The following is a 23,241-nucleotide window of genomic DNA, read 5'->3' on the forward strand; positions in this document are numbered from 1 at the left end:
AAAAAAAAAAAAAAAAAAAAAAAAAAAAAATACAAAAAAAAAATATGTGCACAAGAAAAAAAAGATGCATTCAAAAGTCAAATATATATATATATATATATATATATATATATATATCACATCATAAAAATTATGTATTGGCTGTATTATTTTAAAATATATAAAATGATATTAGGATGTAAGTTAATTTTATGAATTATTCATAAAATACTAAAATGTGCATACAAAATATATGCAGAAGGTAGAAACCATATATTTTTAAAACACACAAAAAATTCCTATTATTAAATGAAAAATATCCTTAAATTTTATAAAACATAAAAAAATATATATATAATTTATATAAATATTTACACAGGAAGCCAATATTTTTTTTTTTTTTGTTTTCTGAAAAAACTATAAATCAGATTCCATATCATCAACGTTTATATAATATAAATCTCTGTTAGATGATTTTTTATTATCTAAAGCATTTATATTGTGAGCTCTGGTAAAAGCACCAAGTTTTTTATTTTCATAATTGTGAGCCCCTAAAAAGTTATGCCTTTTAAACTTTTTATTAAGTAAATAATTTCTATTATGTGAAATTTTTGAATTATTAGATGAATCAACTTCTTTTTTATCACTAATAATAAAGCAATTAACATCTTTGTAGATAACTCTAATTGTGGTATGTGGTTTAAATGTAAATCTATTTTTAAATTGTTGTATCAGAAAATTTTTAAGTGTCTCCGAAACATTAATTTTACCAGGTATTCCATTACTTTCCATAAGATTACCTGTTAATACATCAATTCCCCATAAATCATATCTAAGACGACCAGATCCAATTACACCTCCTACACATGAACCATAATGTAAACCTATTCTCATATTTAAATTAGGAATATATAATTTTTCTCTAATTTCTTTTATAATTCTTATCATTGAGTAAGCCATTTCTAAAACTCTTTCAGTGCCATCAACAGGATCATAATCTTGATTATCTTCGGTTACTGGTTCACTTATTGCTACATATGCATCACCTATTGTACATAATTTATATAAACCATATTTTGTACTATCGTTATCAAATTTTGCAAATAATTTTTGTAACAATGTTAAAACTTCGGAAGCATCGACACCATTTGCCCATGATGTAAAACCACAAATATCAGCGAATAGAAATGTTAGTCTATCATGCGTATAAGCTAGTTTTAATTTATCTTGTTGAAATTCTTCTAATACATGTTTAGGAAGCATATCATTTAAAAGTTCCGTTGCCCTACTTTCTGTCCTTTTTGCGCTTTCATTGGCATAAAAGGTTCTTCTATCAATTGATTCCTTACAATAAGTTGATATTAAATTAAATGCAACATACCAAGGTATTAATAGAACTGTTGAATCAGTTGTTATTGTTGTCACAACACTTGTTGCTATAAAAGTTAATGACATAGTAATAAATAATAAATCAACTAATATACATGTTTGAAATAGCATTCCAGTATTATGATGCAATATAACTAAATAAAAAAAAAATTCAATAGTATCGTTTGTCATCCATATAGTGTAGGAAGACATTTGATCTGCTTCTGATATGGCCCATAAATATGCTATAGAAAAAACACATGCTGCAGATATAAATAATAAATTTAAGAAAAATATCATCCATTTAATATTTAATAAAGAAGAGACTTCTGGTCTAGTTCTGTAATGAAATAACAACCATAGCATGAACCCAAAAAAAGTATAAACGGATCTTACTGACCAATATGCAAAATAATTAATTTGCAATGTTTGTGTAGTTCTTTTATGATCCACAAATACTATGGAAACTGTGCTTGAAATTAATGTTTGCATAACAAAAGTAACTAAAAAAATGATAAGTGCTTGTTCAATCGTATTTATATTTGATTTGTTACTATAAAAATGTGCTCTATATTTGGCCTCTAGATTTTTGTCACTAAATTTTAAAAATAGCCATTCACTGTTTATGCCAATTAATCTTTTCGGTTTTGTTTGATCTTCTCTTCTATATAAATTATCACTTTCTTTTCTATTATTTTTTAAAATGGCACATATATTTGAAAAATACAGACAAATTTTCGAAAAGTTAAATATGTTTTTCTTAAAATTTTCATTTTTTTCTTCTTCTTCCTCCTCTTTTTTAACATCCTTTCTTTTATTTTTTAAATAATTCCTTCTTATATTACTTAACTTTTTATGATACTTTACATGATTTACATGATCATAATTGGCACATTCATTTGGAGTACAATAATTTTCACTACAATTGTTACATTTTCGAGTACAAAGATGAATATTTTTATAATTTTCTTCATTATGATCATGTATTTCTTTGCTAAAATATAGAAGGTTGTTAATATTTTTCCTATTATTTTGCTCCATTTCTTCTTGACTTTTTTTTTTTTCATTATCACTGTCTTTTTTGATTAAGTTTTCATTTAAATAATAAATAGAATCGTTTAATGATAATTTATTTATCCCAACTTCTAAATCTTTTATCTCATCAAAGCCTTTTGTGCTTTCAAGATATTGATTAAAGTTTGTTGTAGAATCATTATTTATTCCAGAGTTTAAAAAGCTCATATTAAAGAAATCTTTTTGCTTTAATTGATAGCCAACAGCTGTACCAATTTTAAGATTCCTTAATTTTATAATTTCATAGTAATGAGTATTAACATCTTTTATGTATTCATTGGGAAAATCATGCAGCGATAAATCTTTAAGATTTACATAACCATTATTTGTATCATTATTAGAAGCATTATAACTATTCACATCATTATTATAAATGGTCTCATTTAAATTATAATCATTATTTTGATTTTTTCTATTGGAATAATAACTTAAAATATTTTGTGTTTTGTCATAATTTATTTTGCTACTTAAGTCATTATTTACATAAAAATCAGATAAAAATTGGCTTTTATTTTCTACATTTTCTCCCCAAAATGGATAACTTAATCCTATAACAGATGTTAACAAATAGGTAGTCATAGTTCCTTTTCCTTTAATTTCTGTTTCTTTTTTTTCATAAATTAACGTCTTATCATCTTTAACTAAATTATATGTTGCTTCTGATATATGAATATAATCTGGTTTTCCTGTGGTTTTCATTCTTGAAGCAGTATTAACTGTATCACCAAAAAGAGCATATTGTGGTTTTTTAGAACCAACAACACCAGCAATAATTCTTCCTGAATGAATACCTATTTTAACCCTAATTCTTGTTGGTCTACTATCTGATCCTTTTCCTTTATTTATATCTTTTGAATCATTATTATTGTCTTGATTTTTAGTATCATTATACTCATAAGAATCATTTTTTTTTAGCATGTGTTTTGTTTTTTCATACTTAATATGACTACTAACCTGAAGAATAGACAAGGCAAAATCAATAGAATCATGAGCATCTTCTTGACCTTTATCATCTTTATTAGTATCATCTTCTTTTTTTACTAAACCACATGCAGCTAAATAAGTTTCGAAAACTGTTTCAATTTTTGTGCAATTAAATTGTTCTGTACATTTATCAAAACATAAAAACAACCTATCTAATACTTCTACAAGCCTAGTAGGTTCAATACTTGCAACTATATTTTGAAAATCATGTATATCACAAAAAATAATGCTAACTATGTTCATATCTTCTGCTTTCAATGAAACAGGTATACCTTCTTCATTTAATTCGGAATATATCATTTCATCAACAACAAAAGGAGGAAGCATAGTATTTAATATTTCTCTTTGTTTTCTTCTAGATGATTCTACTGAATATTCCAATAAAAAATTTTTTCTTTGATTATATTCTAGTCGATATCCTACGAAACCGACAAAAACGTCAACACCTATAAACAAAGGAATATAATGAGCTAACCCTTTTTTATCTAAAAAGTGATCTCCTTTAAATCTAATAATGAAAAGACTCAAAAAGATAATATTGCATAAAACTGCATTAACAAAAGGTAATCTTAATATAACAAATGTATATAATGGAAATAACACTGCTTGAAAAACTCCATCTATGTGAGTTATTGAATAACTTACAACATGATGAGTTATTATTAATATAACCACTGCACTAATAATTTTGTTAAAGTTTTCAATAAAAATATTAGGGAAAAAAGTTGTAACTGTTGCAGCTAATAAAACTACTTCTAATAATAAAGATAAAATTAATATAAATAAATCAGTAGATGCATCAGAAGATATATTCCATATTTCACTTAAAGATGTTTCTAATTTCCATACATATAAAAAAAATATTCCTAATAAAATAAAAATGAAGCGATACCAAGGTATAAAGGTTTTGTAAAATTTATTCTTCTTATGTATTTGAAACCCAGACTCTAATTGCATGTCTTTAAATGCTAATGTAAATCTATTAATTAAATGACTAACTTTAACAATTTCTTTTTGCGTATTTTCATTTTTCTTTTTATTATTATTTGAACTTTCAGCACTAGTATAAGAAAATTCAGAAAGAGATTCATTATCATAAAATTCAGCTCTATTTTGTATGATGTGATAATTTCTTGTATTAACATCTAATGCATCTGGTATATTTTCCATTCGTTCATTATTTTTAAAAAATATGTGCTCTTCATTAATTCTAAATCTTTTTCCTTGAGGTAATAAATCTACTAAAAAAGTATTTTTTAATGGATTTAAACAATTTTTCATTTCAATCATTAATGATTCATCGATTCTTGAATTAGATTCTTTAAAATCTTTAATTTTAGAAATGTCACTAAAATAATCATTAATATAGTAGTCTCTTTCGTTAAAATTTTGGTCCATCTCTTTTAAGTCATTCTTGTATTCTGTTATGTTACTGTTAATTGGGCTTTTGTTATCATTCTTAAGATATTTTTTTTCATCATTTTTATTAAGACATTTTTTATTAAAGGTGTTATTTTTATTTAATGAATCAAAATTATTTTGGCTTCTTCTAGATTTAACACAGTTAGTTTCTTCTTCATTCTTTTCCAAGTATTCTTTTTTACTAAATTTATTTTCACTTTTTAGTTTTTCTGTCATATATCTTCCTTCATTTTCATCTCTTTTTTTTTCTTCTATGTTTCGAATATCTTCTTTTTTCTTATTTTTTTTCATGTTTTTTACATCTTTACTTTTATCTCTTTCATTTTTTGTATCTTTAATATGTCCTTCATGTTTCACACCTTTACTTTTATTACTTTCAATTTTTATATCTTTACTTTTATCTCTTTCATTTTTTGTATCTTTAATATGTCCTTCATCTTTCACACCTTTACTTTTATTACTTTCATTTTTTATATCTTTACTTCTATATCTTTCATTTTTTACATCTTTACTTTTATCTCTTTTATTTGTTATATCTTTTCTTTTTTCTCTTTCATTCTTTGTATCTTTAATATGATCTTCATTTTTTATGTCTTTTTTTTTATCTCCTTCATTTTTTATATCTTTTTTTTTAATTCTCTCTTCTCTTATGTCTTTTACTTTATCTCTCTCATCTTTTAAATCTTTATTTTTTTCTTTTTCATATTTTGAAATTTTTTTCTCTTTCTCTTTATTTTTCATATCTCTTTTTTTTTCATCTTTTGTATATTCTTTGATTTTTCTTTCTTCTTTTTCTATTGTATGACCTTTTTCTAAATGTTTTTTATCTTCTTGTTTTAAATTTTTTTCTTCTTCTTTGTATACAATTTTCTTATTTATTGTTTTTTCTTTATTATTTTTTTTTTTTATATATATCGAATTTTCCATAGAATGAGAAGCCTGTTCTGATAATATAAATTTTGTTCCCTTAGGCTTTTGTTCTTCATCAAGATCATTTTTATAATCTAAATCAACACTGGATTTATTTAAGTCACTAATTTTGGAATTTTTGGATTGATTAAACCATTTTGAAAAGGACGCACTTTTAAAAGATTGTTGATCCTTTTTATAGTATTTGGTATTTTTTTTAAAAGCACTTTCTAAAGAAGTATGTTTTTTTGTAATTTTAAGATCGTATTTTTTATTTCTTTTCCTTATAAATTTACACTTAAATTTTTTACCTAATTTTTTTAAAAATTTATTCTTACCTGATGGGAAAAAAACATATTTATATTTATTATGCTTTTCTTGATATTGCTCATATAGCCAATGATTAACAACATTATAAATATTAGGAAAAAATACAGCCTTCATAAAATTGATAAAAATATAAGAAATAATGCAAGTAGTAAACCAAAGAATTAAAAGAACATATAAAGGTCCCCACAGAAAAGTTTGTCTAAATATTTCCCTAATATATTCATTAGAAACATAAGCAAAGAAAATAAAAATTATTGATGGGAAAAAAACAAAAAGAAAAACACCAAATAAAGTAATAACGATAGAAGGTGACCACAAAGACCCTTCTAAAAAAAGACGAAGAATAGAAATCAATAAACTCCCCAAAAAACAAACAGTACCAAATGTATTTATTGTAATAACTTCTCCATTATTTAAATGAGAATTTTCTTTAAGTGCTGCATGAGCAAAAAAAAACACAATCATAGAATAAAATATGCCTTCAATTATCCATGGTAAAAATTTTAGGCTATTCATATTATATTTTCTTCTACTTAATGCATAAAATAAAGGAATATTATACAATATATCATAATTTAAATTATGTTGTAAAAAAATATAATATATAATTGGTACAAATATCCAAAATATATTAAAAAATGTATATAGCAAATCGGGATATATCTGTATACAGCTCCAGGAGGCATAAGCTTGATAAAAAAAAATAGGTAAGACGACAGTTATATTTTTAAAAAAATTCCAATATAAAATAATACTTATAGTATATAAATGTTTAGAACCATATATAAATAGTAATTTTCTTAAGTAGCAAAACTTCTTTATGCAATAGTCTGAATATCCTGCTGATATAATGCATTCAGAAGTCATTATACTTACCCCTATATTAGCTTCTTGAATCATAGCAATATCATTTGCTCCATCTCCTATAGCTAATGTATTTGGTGTTGGATATAATCGATTTTTTATTAAGCGAACTATAAATGCCTTTTGTTTCGCTGTTATTCGGGAAGCTATAACTACATCAGAACTACATGCCATATTTAGAAAATGAGTTTGTAAGTCAGTGTGATTTAAAAAAGTTTGCAAATTTTTCCCAGTTATTAATAAACATAAATTTTCATAAGGTTTTTTTTCTTCTTTTTCCATGTGAAATAATTCATATAATGCCATTCCTTCTTTTTTTAATTTTTTGCTGTTACTATTATCTAATATAGCATGAAATATTTTTGTATGTGGATTTAGAAACTTGCATAGAAATGCAATATGTAAAGAATATTCCACATTATCACCTGTTAGCATCCATATTCTAATACCAGACTGATTTAGTATTTCTACTGTTTTAGTTACTTTCTTTTGTAATCTATCTTTCACTCCTGTTATTCCTAAATAAATTAAATCCTTCTCTACTTCTTCAGCAACATTTTCTAATCTTTGCTCTCTATTATATATAGATAAACAGGCATCATCATACATTCTCTTATATTTAGTAGTTTCTTCTTCATTTAAATATTTAAATGCAAATACCATCGATCTTAATCCCTGCACAGAAAACCTTCTTAATTGCTTTTCCAATTCTCTATATCTTTCCTTAATTTTATAATGTTCTGTTTTTGTATACGAATCTTTTTCTATATTATTCGTTATATCACAATAATCCTTTTTGACCTCAAATTCATCTGAATAGTTATATTCTATTTTTTGATTATCATACTCCTTATTTTCATTCATTCGGGATTTTAAGGAAAAGTTTTTTATATTTTTAAGGCTTGAATATTTATTTTTTTCTGATTCTTCTATTCTAGGACTTTTGTTTTTTAGCTTAATTTTATTTTCCCTTTTCTTTTTTTTATTTTTTCTTTTTTCTAAAAATCTACTATATTTTAAATTTAATAAAGATAAAATAGATGCATCAGAACCTTTTACATATAAGATAGATCCTGTAGTCATATGTTCTGGCTTTACAACAACTGACATTCTTCCTCTTCTATTAGTGAATTCATTAATTCCAATAATGGTCCATTTGTAAAAGTTCCCATCAATTTCTATACACATTGTATTTTTGTTTCTTAATACCAACCTGTATCCTAAATAACTAGAAGTATATATTAAACATTCTTCATCTAAAGAACTTGACTGATATTTTATGGCATCTAAATATGCATTAGACTCTGCTACATTATTATCCATATTTTTAATATCTTTGTTTTTTTCTGATTCATAATCAGAATTTCCATAATTTTTTCCTATTTTTTTTTGAGATTTTTCTTCACATTCCATGTTGCTTTGTTCACTTATAGAAGATATATTATAATAATTTTTTTCATTTACTTGACGCGATTTGCTTTTGTACCTTTTCCCACTGTTTTTAGTGGATGTAAAACTATTAAAAATTGATGGTTTTTCTTTAGATATTTGTTTAAAGGATACTGCACTATGTCTTTTTGTTGAATGCAAAGTTTCTATTTTTTCATTGTTCATCTTTGATATTATATTTTTATTTTCTTTAGTATTTACGTATTTTTGCAATCCATTTATGTCTTTTTTTTCTATTGATCTACAAATGTCTGAACTTTTACAAGATATAGAACTTTTTTTTTTTCTTCTATAATTTTTATCAAAAAATTTTGACTTCATTTTAATTCTTTTGTTGTTTTTATTTTTTAGATTAATCATAGAACTGTAATAATATGTATTTTTTTTATTTTCATTTGTTTTCATTTTTAGTTCATTTTCATAGTTATCAACCTTTTCAAAAAAATTTTTTTTTTTGTTTGTTTTGATACCTTGATTAAAAATATATTCATTTGACTTATGAAAATTTATGTCATCTTTGTTTCTAATTAAGTCACTAGAAAAATGCTTTGGACTGCTATTCCTTTCCATATTATGAGAAATACCCTTAGAACTTCTTGAAGGAAAATGCATTGAGTGTTTATTCCTTATATAATCAAATTGAATAAACGGTGTAACTGCATGGCATAAAGTTATGCATTTAAAAAATTCGTCTATATAATAACTTCTCCAATTATCTGAGTTTAAATCATCATATATTCTTTTGTCATTAAAATCACATCGAGATTTTATTGAATCTGAGTTCATATTTATCCTAAAATTTTTAGGTCTCACAAACTTTTGTTGCATTATGTAGTTTTGATAATTTTTATCAAAAAAATAGAAATCATTATTTGATTCTTCCGCATTTTCATATTTAATGTCAACCTTTTTTTCCCATTTTTTTTCATTTTTTACGTTATTCAAATTAACATAATAGTTTTTTTCTGTATTCTCAGAAAATGTTTTATTACTGTTCATATCATTATTTATTTCAAGGTTGTCAAAATTAGAAGATGAATAAAAATAAGATGAATTAAAATCATCTGATGAGGAAGAATCCGTTGATGATAAAGACGAGGACATAGTTAAAGAATTTTGTGAAGATGGATATCTATTAAATGTATTACAATTTTTATAACCAAATTTTTTATTTTTGTAATTCCATGAAGAACTTGATTTATAACTAAGAGTATTTTTATTATTATCATTAATGTTCTCTTTGTTGGAATCATTATTATTAATTTTTTCATAATTGACTTCTTTAATTTGATTTTCTTCATTAAGATCATTAATATTTTTAACATTTACTTTATTATATTCGTTCTCATGTTTATCTGTAATAAATTCATTTTTATCATCTTCTTTTACTTGCCGTTTTTCATTTATTTCATGAGTTCCCAAATAATGCTTATTGCTATCTTGTGTAGCAAATGATATTTTTTTTGAAGATGGATCTTCTGAATTTTTTTTCTTATCAGCATTATTATCATAATAATGTTTCTTATTATATTTAGAAATTTTATTTTTATAACTTTTTATTTTTTTAACTTTATTTCCATATGTTTTTCCTCCTATAGAACACATATTAAAAGACATATCATTATTTGTTAATGTACCTGTTTTATCAGTAAATATAAAATCAACATTTCCCAAATCTCCATGCATATTGGAATTTAAGCAAAGTCCCCACCCACAATCATCATCATTTATTACATATTTTCCTTTATCTGCATCATATTTTTTCATTCCTTTTTTCCTTTCAAATCGATTTACATTATCAACTGTAACATCTACATTTTTTTTATTTTTTAAAAATGGAAAAATTATATTAAATATATTTTTTTTTTTTTTATGTAAGTCTTTATTATTTTTGAGAATAATTTTATTATTATTCTTATTTGTATTATATGTTATTTTCCTAGTTTTATCTTCTTCTTTTTCTTTTATAACCTTATCATTTTCTTTTATACCTTTTTTTTCTTCATATTCTTTAACACACACATCATTCTTAACAGATTCATTACAATAAATGTTATGCATAGATAAATTTCTTGTAGAATCTATGTTATATTTTTCTTTATTATATGTATTAATATTTCCATTTAAATTGGAATTCATTTGTGCATTTTCTTTTTTAAAAATACTTCTTATATTATCTAAAAGACTATTTTTTTTACTTTTTGCAGAATAATCACCTTCTTCAACAGAACTCTTATTATAAATAGTATTTGTTTGTAATTTGGAGAATTTATGATTTTTTTCATTAAGAAAATAATTTTTAATTGTTTTTAATTTATCGAAATTACTTATGAAACTTTTTCTTTTATCAGAATTTGTTTCTGTATTAGTAGAAGAGTGCTTATTTTTAGGAAAATTTTTACTAAAATTGTTTAAAAAGAGTGTATATTTTCTAAAAAAATTATATGATTTTTTCATTCTTAAATCGGCAACTTCTTCATTTTCATCAGTGATAGACGGTTCTGATGATTCATTTTCAAATGTACTAATACGGTTATCATTTTCTATTAATAAACTTTGTAAGATAGAAATTAGATCTATAGTAATCAAAATACTAATAGGAATGGTATTTGAATATAATAGTATATATTTTACAATTGATTCAAATAAATTATCTTTTACAGTTATTAAAAAAAAGTGAGAACCGTTTTTAAATTTATCATCTTCTGTCCATTTACATAATACTGAAATGAAAACACAAATTAATGTAAAAAATATAGCAATAATAGTATATATATTCAATTCTTTGTTAACATATCCTGATTTGTAAGAATTTTTTAAAATATTTTTTATAATTTTAGTATCAACCCCTGTATATATAATAACACCAAAAATATAGTCTGTATTTTTAATATGAGAACCTTTAAAAACAACATTGTTAATTGATAAAGAGGTAGCACGGGGATGAGCATCTAACTTTAATGATCCGTTAAATGATTCCATATTACTATCAGGCTTTTCGCATACTATTCTACCTTTTATATTGCAAACACCATATATAGATGTTTCATTTCTAGTTTCATTAACACAATATTTTTTATTTAAATTGGTTTCACCATTTAGTAGAGAAGTTTCAATATAAACTAATCCATCAGAATTATTACAACTTAATAAAATAATGTCTGCAGGAACTTCTTCATTTTCTATTAATCGAACTATATTACCAACAGTTAAATCCATCCATCGGACTGCTTTTAATTGAGAATTATGACCATCAATAATATGACAAAGTCTATTATTTATTTGATAATCTATATTAGATCTTCTTGAATCTTCATATATATTTTTTATAATAGATATGCACATAAAGAATATTAATAAAAATATAGATGAGTGTTTAGAATAATACGTATAATTAGTCAAACTTTGATAAGCAGGTATGAATTCTAATATAGATATTAATAAAAACCATATATTAGGTAAACGTAACAGTTGTTCATATAAACTCTTAAAAATAAAGGAATATGTTCCATATCTATTGGATGATATTTTATTTGAAGGAAAGCTAATTAATTCATCTGTATCTGTTGGGTTTATTTGAATTTTTCTAAAATGCCATAATGGTTGATTATTTGCATCTTTATATAATTTTTGCTTTTTTTCTATCCACGCTGCTTCTGCTGTTGTAAAATCATTTTGATTATTTTCATTGAAATTATGGTTTTTCATATTTAAATTGTTAGTATATAATTTTCCTGAATATTTTACTTTATAATTATTGTTAGTTTTCTCTTGCTTATTTTTTTTTTCTAACATTCTTTTTATTTAAGTATTTCTAAATAAAAAACCATAATAAACTAGGATCTATCATATTTATATAAATATACAAATATATATATATCTTATATCTATATAAATATAAGGTATATAGATATTTATATTTTATTTATATATCTATCTCTTTTTATTTACATCTATTTATGAACATATTTATGTGTATAATTAAATACATATACAACATACATATGTAGTAACATGTTTATACATTTACATATTAGTATTTACACATTTTTAATTTTCACAACCTAAAATAAAAAGGAAAAGAGAAATGGGAAAAAAAAAAAAAAAATAAATAAAATAATGCATATATTGTAATTATGTCACAAAAAAAGCATATAAATAAAGATATATTTATTGAAAATTGTTTTTAAAAAAAGAAATGTAAGAAGATAAAGAACAAATATATATGTCTATTTATAGAAACAGATATATAAAATTTTTGTTAAACATTTTTTAACAATAAAATAAAAAAGTTATTTATAAATAATAATTAAACAAAAAAGAATACAAAAAATTTTATTATTATTAATATTATTTTTTTGGAAAAAGTAACGACTATATTTATAAAAGGTATCTTATTTTTTTAATATGTAAACACGTCTAAAATTATCTGTAAAAAAGATATATTTTTCTTTTCTTTTTTATTTAGATTATATATTTAAAAAAAAACTTTTTTAAAATAAAAGAATTATTATTAAAAAAAAAAAAAAAAAAAAAAAAAAAAAAGAGTAATATTTTAAAAAAATAAAATAAAATAAAATTATATGTATAAAAAAGAGAATTAAATTTAGATATGCTAAAAATGATAAAAAAAAAAAAAAAAAAAAAGGAAAAAGGAATATAAGAAAAATTAAAAAAAAAATGTAAAAATTTTGCATGTAAACAATAGCATTTCTTATGAATAAATAAAAATATTAATGAATAATATATAATTAAAACAGACACTATAAATACTTTTTTTTTTTTTTTTTTATTTTAATTTTTACTATTTGTAATTTCACAAAAGCACATATAAATAATAAAATAAATAGAAAAAAAATGGGTACATAAAATCTTAATTATATGTGTACATTTATACACATACTAAACAAGAGAATAAAACATTTACAAATTTATACAACAATCAAAAATATATAAACTAATAAATTAAATACTTAAGAACAAAAATTTTTCTATTAATAAATTTCACATTAATATATTCTTATAAAAAATGTGCAATATAATAAGTAAAAAAAAAAAAAAAGTTCATATTTATTATTTTCGTATTATTAATGCATTTCCAGTAATGTTATTAAAATTATAGGGAATACATATATTTTTTATATGTTTTAAAAAATAATACAATCTTTTAAAATTTAAAAAACATTAAAAGAAATAAATTATAAATCTTCTAAATTATTGAAATTTGTTATTTATACTAAAGATTAATATAAATTTCATTTTTTTTCATTGAAAAATACTGAATGATTTTTTTTTTTTAATATTTGAGAAATCATCCATTTTTTCTGAAAAATGAAAAATAATTACTGTTTTATTATAAAATGTATTTTAAATTTAAAGAATATACTTAAAAATAAAATAAAAATATATTCTGTTGTATTTTTTCATATGTATAATTTTCATTGTTAGTCATTTTAATATATATTATTTAGTAGAGAAGTAGAATGTCTGAAAGAAAAAAAAGAAAAAACACAAAATAAAAAATAATCAATAATACTAAATAAATGTAAATTTTAAAATAGTAAAAAATATATTTCTAGGAATATAAAAAAAAAAAAAAATAAATTTATTTCTTATTACGTTTAATCTAAGCTTTAATTTAAATGTAGATTTAGAAAAATGTATTATTATATAGAGAATATATATTTTTATTTTTTAAACAAATTTTGTTTTTTTATTATGATATATAAAGTAATACTATTTATAAAAATGAATATATTAATATTAATATAATATCTTACAAAATGAACAAAAGTAGAAATAATTTTATTTTTCAATTTTTAAATAACTTTTACTATTTAAAGTTATATATGCTTTTTTATTAATAGTATTTTGCTTTTATATATGTCCAAAAAAAAAAAAAATATTGGTTTATCGCACTTTATCGCACATATTACTTTAATAAAAAGGGAGATTCTGAATATTTTATAACAATGTTGTATTTCAAAATATGAATTATAAAAAAAAGTGAAGTTTTAAAAATGCGAAATATATTTATATATACTTTTATATCTCTTCTCAATTATTGTATTATCAAAAAAATTATTAAAACATTCAAGAGTTTATTAATTTTCTTCATTCTAAATTTATTCTTTTTTTTTTAAAAAATTAGTAAGATTCTCAATAAATAAATATGAAAGGAATACATATATATATTTTTAATGGATTTTTTTTTTATCCTCATTAACTCATTTATTAAAAAATATTTATATAAATATAGTACCTTTTTATATATATTACATTTCATATTAGAAATATGAAAAAATAGAATACTATATAAGAATTAAAATTTTATAATAAATATAATATATATATGTATATGTAAAAAGTAGAACAATTTTTAATGAAATAGTTAAATATTAGTACGAATATATATAGAACTTTATTAAAAATGTTGTCTTATTTAAAAAACAATCTCTGCTATATTTTTTCTTTTCTAATGTAAATAGAATTTTTTTTTTTTTTCATAAAAATACAATAAAAAAAAAGAAAAAAATACACATATTCAGATAACAAAATTCTTTTTAAAAAGGAATAGATTGAATGAAATGAATATTAGCTTAAATATTTTAAAATATATATTTTTCAAACACATGAAGTATTTTGATAAAAAGAAACAAACAAAAGATTAAAAAAATTTAACAAGCTAGGAGATTTAGAAAATCACAGAATTTTTATATAAATTTTTAAAAAAATATTTTAATTTACATAAAAAAAAATGTGTAAAATTTTTTTCTTTAAATTATTCTTATATTTATATGAAAAAGAACAATAAAATTTTTCCATTTAATCAAAAATTTTTTTTTTTTTTAGATTTAAAACAAAGAATATAAAACATATTTATAAATTGCTTAACATATTTAAAATTATTAAATAAAAAAAAATTATTAGAAAATAAATAATTCAATTTTCAAAAAATTTCATTATATTGTTTATTAATAAAAATTACACTATAATTTTTATTAACAATTTATAATTGTTTTATTATAAGATTAAATAGGATAAATATTAATAGTAAGAAAAAGGAAAAAACGAAAAAAAAGAAAAAAGGAAAAAAAAGAAAAAAGGAAAAAAATATATTCATAGTGTAATGTATATTTGAGGGTTAATTATTCATGCATTTCACTTTTATAACCTAAAAATATATTAAAAATTCATTCATTGGATAATATTGAGAATATGAAAAATTAACTTAGTGGTGTTTAAAATTTAACCTTTTTATTATTTCATACGTGTATAAAAACATATATAGATAGTGAAAAATATAATATATTAGTAGGATTAAAAAATAAATATTCAATAATTTAAATGTGCGCATAAATTCTTATAAACATATTCATTGGGAAAATAGGAATTATTACGTTAAAATGTCTTCAGATTATAATTCGCAAAGGAAAATAAAAAAAAATTTTTTAATTTTTATAAAAATAAAAATTTATTGTGTACAATGAAATATTAACAATGGAAATTATAAAGTATTTATATATATATAAATATATATATATATAAAAAAAAAAAAAAAAAAAAAAAAAAAAAAAAAAAAAAAAAAAAAAAAAAAAAAAGTACTTAATACCTTTTTAAATAACGTAAGTGCCACTAATATATTATTATATTTCATTTTTTTTTTTTTTTATTAAATATTAAAATATATATATATTATTTTAAATAAATATTTGTTTTTTTTAAATGAATTATTTATAAAATATATTTCTTTAATTTAACAAAAAATAATCAAAGTAATATTTTAGTAAACGTGTAAAAGTATTATATAAACCCTGAATTTTAAATAATATATCGAAGATACGTTAACATTATTTTTTGCATTTTCTTTTATTATATACAGAAATAACATTAATGAAAAAAATTTACATATGCATATATATAAATATTTTTTTTTTGATAGCTGATATATACATATATATAAATACAAGGCATCAATGGCTTTATGACACCTAAAAATATATCCTATTTATTTTATTTTATTTTTTTAAATAAAAAAAAAGTTGTGCAAAACGAAAAATTGTATTAATAAAATGTATAAAAAATTAAACAAAAAAAATACATAAGAGCGTAATTATAATGAATTACTGAATGTGTTGCGTGATGCATATCATAATTAAAATAATATATTATATAAGCATTTAAAAATTTAAACAAAATTTAAGAGAAAAAAAAAAAAAAAAATACATTTTAAAATATTCTATGTATATTTTTACTCAAGTTTTTCATACAATTTTACTATTAAATATATATTTATTTTTTTTTTTTTTATCATTTTTATAATTAATGCTATAATTAATTTTTTTTTTTTTTTTTTTTTTTTTTTTCCAATCAATAAATATCATATTTTCTATAAAAATTAATTTTTTTTTAATTTTACAATTTTTAAATATTCTCATTAAAAAAAAAAAAAAGTTTTTAGCAAACAAAATAAATGTTACTAAATATCTTTAAAGCTATAAGTTAAGGGAAAGTCATCAGTAAACAAATTTGAAGTATAATATTAATAAAGAAATATACATATTTACATTTTGTTAAATTTAAAATAAAAATTATAAATAATAAATATATAACTAATAAACAATATATTATTGATGAACATTTAAGTAAATAAAGGTGAATAAATGAATAGCAAAGAATAAAAATAAAGAAAAAGAAAAATTAAGAAAAATAAAAAAAAAAAAATAAAAATATGTAAATGAATATATTAAATTTGTAATTAAGTAAAATACGATACATTAAAAAAAAATAAAAGTATAAGAATAAATAGTTAAAATTTTTTACAATAAAAAGAAATAAATATTCGAATAAAATTAGTGTAAGATTAGATAAATAAAAGGGAATGAATTAAAAAGAGATAAAAATTATTACTTTTCTTAAATTAAGTTCAAAAAAAAAAAAAATAAAATAAAAAATAAAAAATAAAAAAATAAAATAATAAACAACATACAAATAAAAAATGAACATATAACACTAAAATATATTTAAAAAAATTAATTATACTTAACATTAAAATATAATATAATATAGAATATTGAAATTCATATAGTGATATATAAATCTTAAGAATTTAAGTAAAAATAAAAGTAAAAAAAAAATAAATGGAAAATAATAAAGATAAATCTATTATATATGAATTTGGAGTAGATAAATGAATTAATCATATAATGCTATCCTTTAATATCTTTTATTAAAAAAAAAAAAAAAAAAAAAAAATACATATACATATATATATATATATATATATTTCGTTTTGCACATATTTTTTATATGTAAAATTATTATTAATGTTATTATAATTATCATTTAAAATTTTTTTTTCGTATTGATAATTTAAATAGATGGGAGCTTATTTATCATCACCAAAAACAAATAAAGAATCTTGTGATGGGGGGAATTTAGAAGTAGACCCAAGTAGATTTGGGTTATCATGTATGCAAGGTTGGAGAAAAAATATGGAAGATAGTCATATTTGTTATAATAATTTAAAATTGAAAGAAATAGAAGAAGATATTTCTATATATGGGGTATTTGATGGGCATGGTGGGCCAAATGTATCAAAATGGATCTCATATAATTTTCGTAGAATCTTTTTAAAATGTATAAAAGAAGCAAATGAAGAATTAATAAAACAAAATTTGGATAAATCAATAAATTTTAAACTTAAACTTATTAAACTAACTCTTGAAAAAACCTTTTTAAAACTTGATGAGGAAATGTTATTAACAGAAAATCAAGAAAAATTAAAAAAATACAGTGTTCCTACTCAAGAAAATGAAGAAGAGTCAGATACAAGAGAAAATTATATATATTCTATTTTGAATGATATAATGTCAAAAAATATTAGTATTAAAGCTATAGAAAGAGATGGAAAGAGATGCTTACAAGTTGTTTATAATAAGGATGGAAATCCTGTAGGAGAAGAAGGGAGTGCAGATCCATCTTCTTTATCAATTAGTGAAGAAAACTGTGTTTCTGAAGATAATAATAAATCATCTCCATTATTTGATAGTGTCGATCAAGAGTTAACAGATGAAAAATATGATTCAGTAGTTAATAAAGAAGATGAAGAGGAAAATAAAAGTAATGAAAATAATGATATGATTAAAAAAGATGATGTAAACTCCGATTCTATAAATACAAATGATAATAATGGAAGAGTGAAAGAAGAAAAAGAAGAAAAAAAAATAAATATTGATATAGAAGAAAATAAAGATTCTAAAAAAGAAAATAAAAATCTAGAAGAAAATAATGATTATGTAGAAAATAATAAAATAAATGGAGAAAGTACAGATAAAGAAATAAAATTATCCAATAATGTAAAGGTAGAAGAAAGTATGGATAATAATAAAGGAATGTCAAATTTAAATGAAGAACAAAATGTAATGTTACCAACAATAATAAATGAAGAAAATAAAATTAAAACAATAGATGATAATAAAGAAAACTCCGATTGTATGGATAATGAGGAAACTAATGCAATAAATACAAAAAGATTAAAAAAGGATATAACTAATTGTTTGAATAATGAAAAAGATATTAAAGAGGAAGAAAAATTAAAAAATAAAGAAAATGACAAAGTAGAACTAGGAAAATCAGAATTGACTTATGATAATTTGAAATGTATGGAGGAATCTTCAGAAGGAAAAAGTTATCTCAATGAAAGTAACAATAATAACGACACACATGGAAATATAAATTACGAAGAAAATTCAACAAGGTTATATGAAAGAAGTAGTAGTAGCAGTGAAGAAGGAATCTATGATGAAGCAGTAACAAATGTGATTGATAATAATATAAGTAGCAGTAGTGAAAATAACAATGAAGGAGAAGATTGTAATGGAATATATTCCTCTGAAGAGTTACGCTTATTTGAAAATTATTATTCAAATGATTATGAAGATAATATAGCTTATAGTTGTGGATCAACTGCCTTAGTAGCAGTTATATTAAAAGGATACTTAATTGTAGCTAATGCAGGAGATTCAAGAGCTATAGTTTGCTTCAATGGAAATTCTTTAGGTATGTCTACTGATCACAAACCCCATTTGCAATCAGAAGAAGCTAGAATTAAAAAGGCTGGTGGTTATATAGCTAATGGAAGAGTAGATGGAAACCTAAATTTAACCAGAGCTATTGGGGATTTACATTATAAAAGAGATCCGTTTTTACCTCAGAAAGATCAAAAAATTTCAGCATTTCCTGAAATTACATGTGTTACTTTAACACCTGAAGATGAATTTTTATTTCTTGCATGTGATGGAATTTGGGATTGCAAAGAGGGACACGATATTGTTGGTTTTGTTAAAACAAGACTAGAAAAATTTGAAGAAATTACTGATGATAATACTGTTTGTAATGGGGTTAATAATGAAAATAATAATAATAGTTGTAATGAAAATGAAAATGTGAAAGATATTGAAAATAAGTTAAATAAGGATGAAAATTCCAATAGTCAAGAAAGTGAACAAAATGATGAAATTCATATTAAAAATATAGATAACAATGTTACATATAAGGATGATAATAATGATACATTATATCAAGACGAAAATAAAATTAACACATCTCAGGAAGAAAACAAGGATGAAAATGAAGTAAAAGAAAATAATGAAGATAAACACAATTCTCCACAAGTTATAGAAAGAAAAAAATTCGAAAAATTCAACAAATTATCACAAATATGTGAAGAATTATGTGATGAATGCTTATCTAATAATTATAAAGAAAATGATGGTATTGGTTGTGATAACATGACTTGTTTATTAGTCCAGTATAATCCACTTTATAAAATGCAGACAGAAAAGAAATTTTTAAATATTGATGAAATTGATTAATGAAGAGAACAAATAATAAAAAGAATTAAAAAAACAATTAAAGCAATTTAAATATATACATATATATATATATATATATATATATATATATATATATATATATATATATATATATATATATATATATATATATATCGGTTATAAATATTATATAATTATTGATATTATTATATAATAAAAGTAATATTTGTTATATTTAGTTAAAAAGTAGAAATAAAGATATTTAATTATGTTTTTTATATATGTATTAAAATATATACCTATATATTTTCACTTATTTTTTTTCATTTTCTTATATTAAAATTCATATAAATTATATATAAAAATAAAAAAAAGTTTAAAGGCTCAGTTCATATGAATGAATTAGCTTTTTTATTTTAAATATATGTATGTTTTATTACACTATTATATTTTTACTTTATTTTATTATATTTTATCATATTTTTTATTTTATTTTATTATTTTTTTTTTTTTTTGAAGGTACTTTTTTTCATGTCATATTATTTATGATATCTATATAATAAGCTTTTGCACTTATTTAAATCAATGTTTATACACAAAAAAAAAAAAAAAAAAAAAAAAAAAAGTCATAAATATTTTACCTTTTTATTTAATTGTCAATTATATATTAAAACCTTTAATTTAACTTTTCATTTTTATTCTCATTTTCATTAGTTTTCATTTTCAGCTTTTTTTTTTTTTTTTTTAAACAAAGAAAAAAAGAAAGAATTTTTTTTTTTTTTTTATACATTATTCTTACTTAATTACAATATATCTAATAAAATTATATGCATAAAAAATTATTGCACATGTTTATACTTTATTATATATAGTATGTGTAAAATATTTAGAGTTTATAAATATGTACTTAACTGAAAAATAAAAAGAATTAAGTATTACAAATTATAATATTCGTTAAACAAATAAATTCGATTCTTTTGATGACGTTAAGAAGAATGTTAGCATTTTTTTTAATTTTTCTTTTAATTCATCATCATCCAAGCGGTCTAGGAAATCTAAGAAGAAAGGATTAAAAATATATAAATTTCTTAAATATTTAAAATACACATAAGCGATAACATTTAAACAACATACAAATATATAAATTTTATAAATATGAAAAAAATATATAAGAAAAGGTAATGAAAAAAAAAAAAAAATTATATATATTTACCTAGTATATTTTCATATATAGACTGTATATTTACATTTCTAGTATACAAATGAATAAATATATTATTACAAATGTATGAGTTGTTCATAAAAAAAAGGGCTATTAAAATTACATCAATTAAATGATATATCAAGTATCCCTTATCACATAATTCCATATATTCAAGATTTTTTCTGCAATCATCATCAATTTGAATATTCATTTTTTTTAAACTTTCATTTACTATTAAGTTTTCTTTTTTTTTTTTTTTTTCATTTGTTATTATATCACTGTATTTTTGTCTTAATTCTAACAGACGAATAATTTTTTCACATTTTTTTTCACCAAATTTGTTAAGAACTCTACTAAGATATGTATCTGTACAATACAAGGTTAAATTAGAAATAACTGTAATAATGTTTTCTTCAAACTCAAATAAGTTCATTTTATTTTTTTTTGGATTTCTTAACATGAATAAACAAAACAGATATTTCAATCCATTTAGTTCTATAAACTTGTTACATGTATCTTTATCATTAAGTATAAGAGCAAAGATTTTTAAAGAAGGGAAACATAAAAATTTTCTTTCACTTAGTAATTTTAACATTAATTCTAACCCTATAGTACTTTCAAAAACCTTCTTATTATTATTTAAAAGCAATAAATTTCCTAACGCTTGAAAACAATTAAGTAAAATTTCTTTTTTATATAAATTTGAAGGGTCTTTATCTTTATATTTAGAAATATACTTTAAAAGTGAATTAAAAATTGCAATAGAGTAATAAAAATCATCATAAACATTTTGAGCAAATTGATTTATTCTTAAAATAAGAAGTACTAAAATTTCACTAGCATATAATGAATTAGAATCTTCACATTTTAATTCAGTACTAATTCTTTTTAATAAAAAAAATATTAATTTTGAATTAGTCAATAAATCGTTTTGTAAATTATTTTCTAATTCAAAGATGTTTTCAAATATATTAAAAATAGAAGACATAGCATTATAGTATTCTTCACTTTCTTCTTCATTTATTTTTTCTAAAACATTTATAATAAAATGACTTAATTTTTTTTTATTTAGATATTCTATCAGAGAATCACAAACTTCTGTTTCTAATTCATATATATTTGATGGATTAGTTACTTCTTTAATAATTTCAATAACTTCTACAACAATGTCAATATTCGGATGATTTAGTAAGTCAATTATATCTTCAAAAATATCATAATCCATCATGCTTTTGTACAAATTAGAACAGACACTTAAATTTTTTGTATTTACTAATATTTCATCTAAATCGACTTCACTATTTACCCACTTTTCTGGGTTATCTGGATATTCAATTCTGTCTTGTTCATTTTTTTTTTTTTTCTTTTTTAAAACGCTTGCTAATTTTTTTATGTTACTTTCGTCAATGCATTCAACCTATAATAAAGAGAAGAAAAGAGAGTACATCAAAATTAAAATGTAACAAAATGAAAATAATACATCTAAAAAATAAAAGAAAAAAATAAATATATAATAAAAATAATAGTAAAAATATTTTCATATTATTATTTTTTTTTAAAAATTTTATATATATTTTTGAAAAAAACTATCAAAAAAAATATATAATATAATTTTTAACGTTCTCAGATTGTTTTAGTATTTCCTCTATGTCAATATCTTCATCACTGTATTCCATATTCATAATTCACATACTATTTAAAAAAATAAAAAATTATGAAAAGTTAAAAATTTAATTAAAAATGTAATACATTTAAAAATAAGAACTATAAATTCATTGCTTTTACAGAAATACTTCAAGTAAAAAATATAAAAACAAAAAA

The 23,241-nt window shown here is 20.5% G+C and overlaps 3 protein-coding genes across 3 annotated transcripts; 1 reads left to right on the plus strand and 2 right to left on the minus strand.

Moving 5' to 3' along the window:
- Positions 1 to 396: 396 nt before the first annotated feature.
- Positions 397 to 12,174, minus strand: GCalpha (guanylyl cyclase, putative; the record flags this gene model as incomplete). The annotated part of the gene is made up of 1 exon (XM_028672716.1): positions 397 to 12,174. The coding sequence occupies one exon, from the start codon at positions 12,172 to 12,174 to the stop codon at positions 397 to 399; it is 11,778 nt and encodes a 3,925-aa protein (XP_028529241.1).
- A 5,585-nt stretch (positions 12,175 to 17,759) lies between these two features.
- On the plus strand, positions 17,760 to 20,255 carry PPM2 (protein phosphatase PPM2, putative; the record flags this gene model as incomplete). Its single annotated transcript, XM_028672717.1, has 1 exon — positions 17,760 to 20,255. The coding sequence occupies one exon, from the start codon at positions 17,760 to 17,762 to the stop codon at positions 20,253 to 20,255; it is 2,496 nt and encodes an 831-aa protein (XP_028529242.1).
- A 915-nt stretch (positions 20,256 to 21,170) lies between these two features.
- PGAL8A_00366300 (beta-catenin-like protein 1, putative) lies at positions 21,171 to 23,102 on the minus strand (the record flags this gene model as incomplete). Its single annotated transcript, XM_028672718.1, has 3 exons — positions 21,171 to 21,271; positions 21,430 to 22,837; positions 23,040 to 23,102. 3 exons carry the CDS (start codon positions 23,100 to 23,102, stop codon positions 21,171 to 21,173), a joined length of 1,572 nt encoding a protein of 523 aa, XP_028529243.1.
- Positions 23,103 to 23,241: the final 139 nt, after the last annotated feature.

The sequence above is a fragment of the Plasmodium gallinaceum genome (genome assembly GCF_900005855.1).
Source record: "Plasmodium gallinaceum strain 8A genome assembly, contig: PGAL8A_v1_98, whole genome shotgun sequence".
Taxonomy (NCBI): domain Eukaryota; phylum Apicomplexa; class Aconoidasida; order Haemosporida; family Plasmodiidae; genus Plasmodium; species Plasmodium gallinaceum.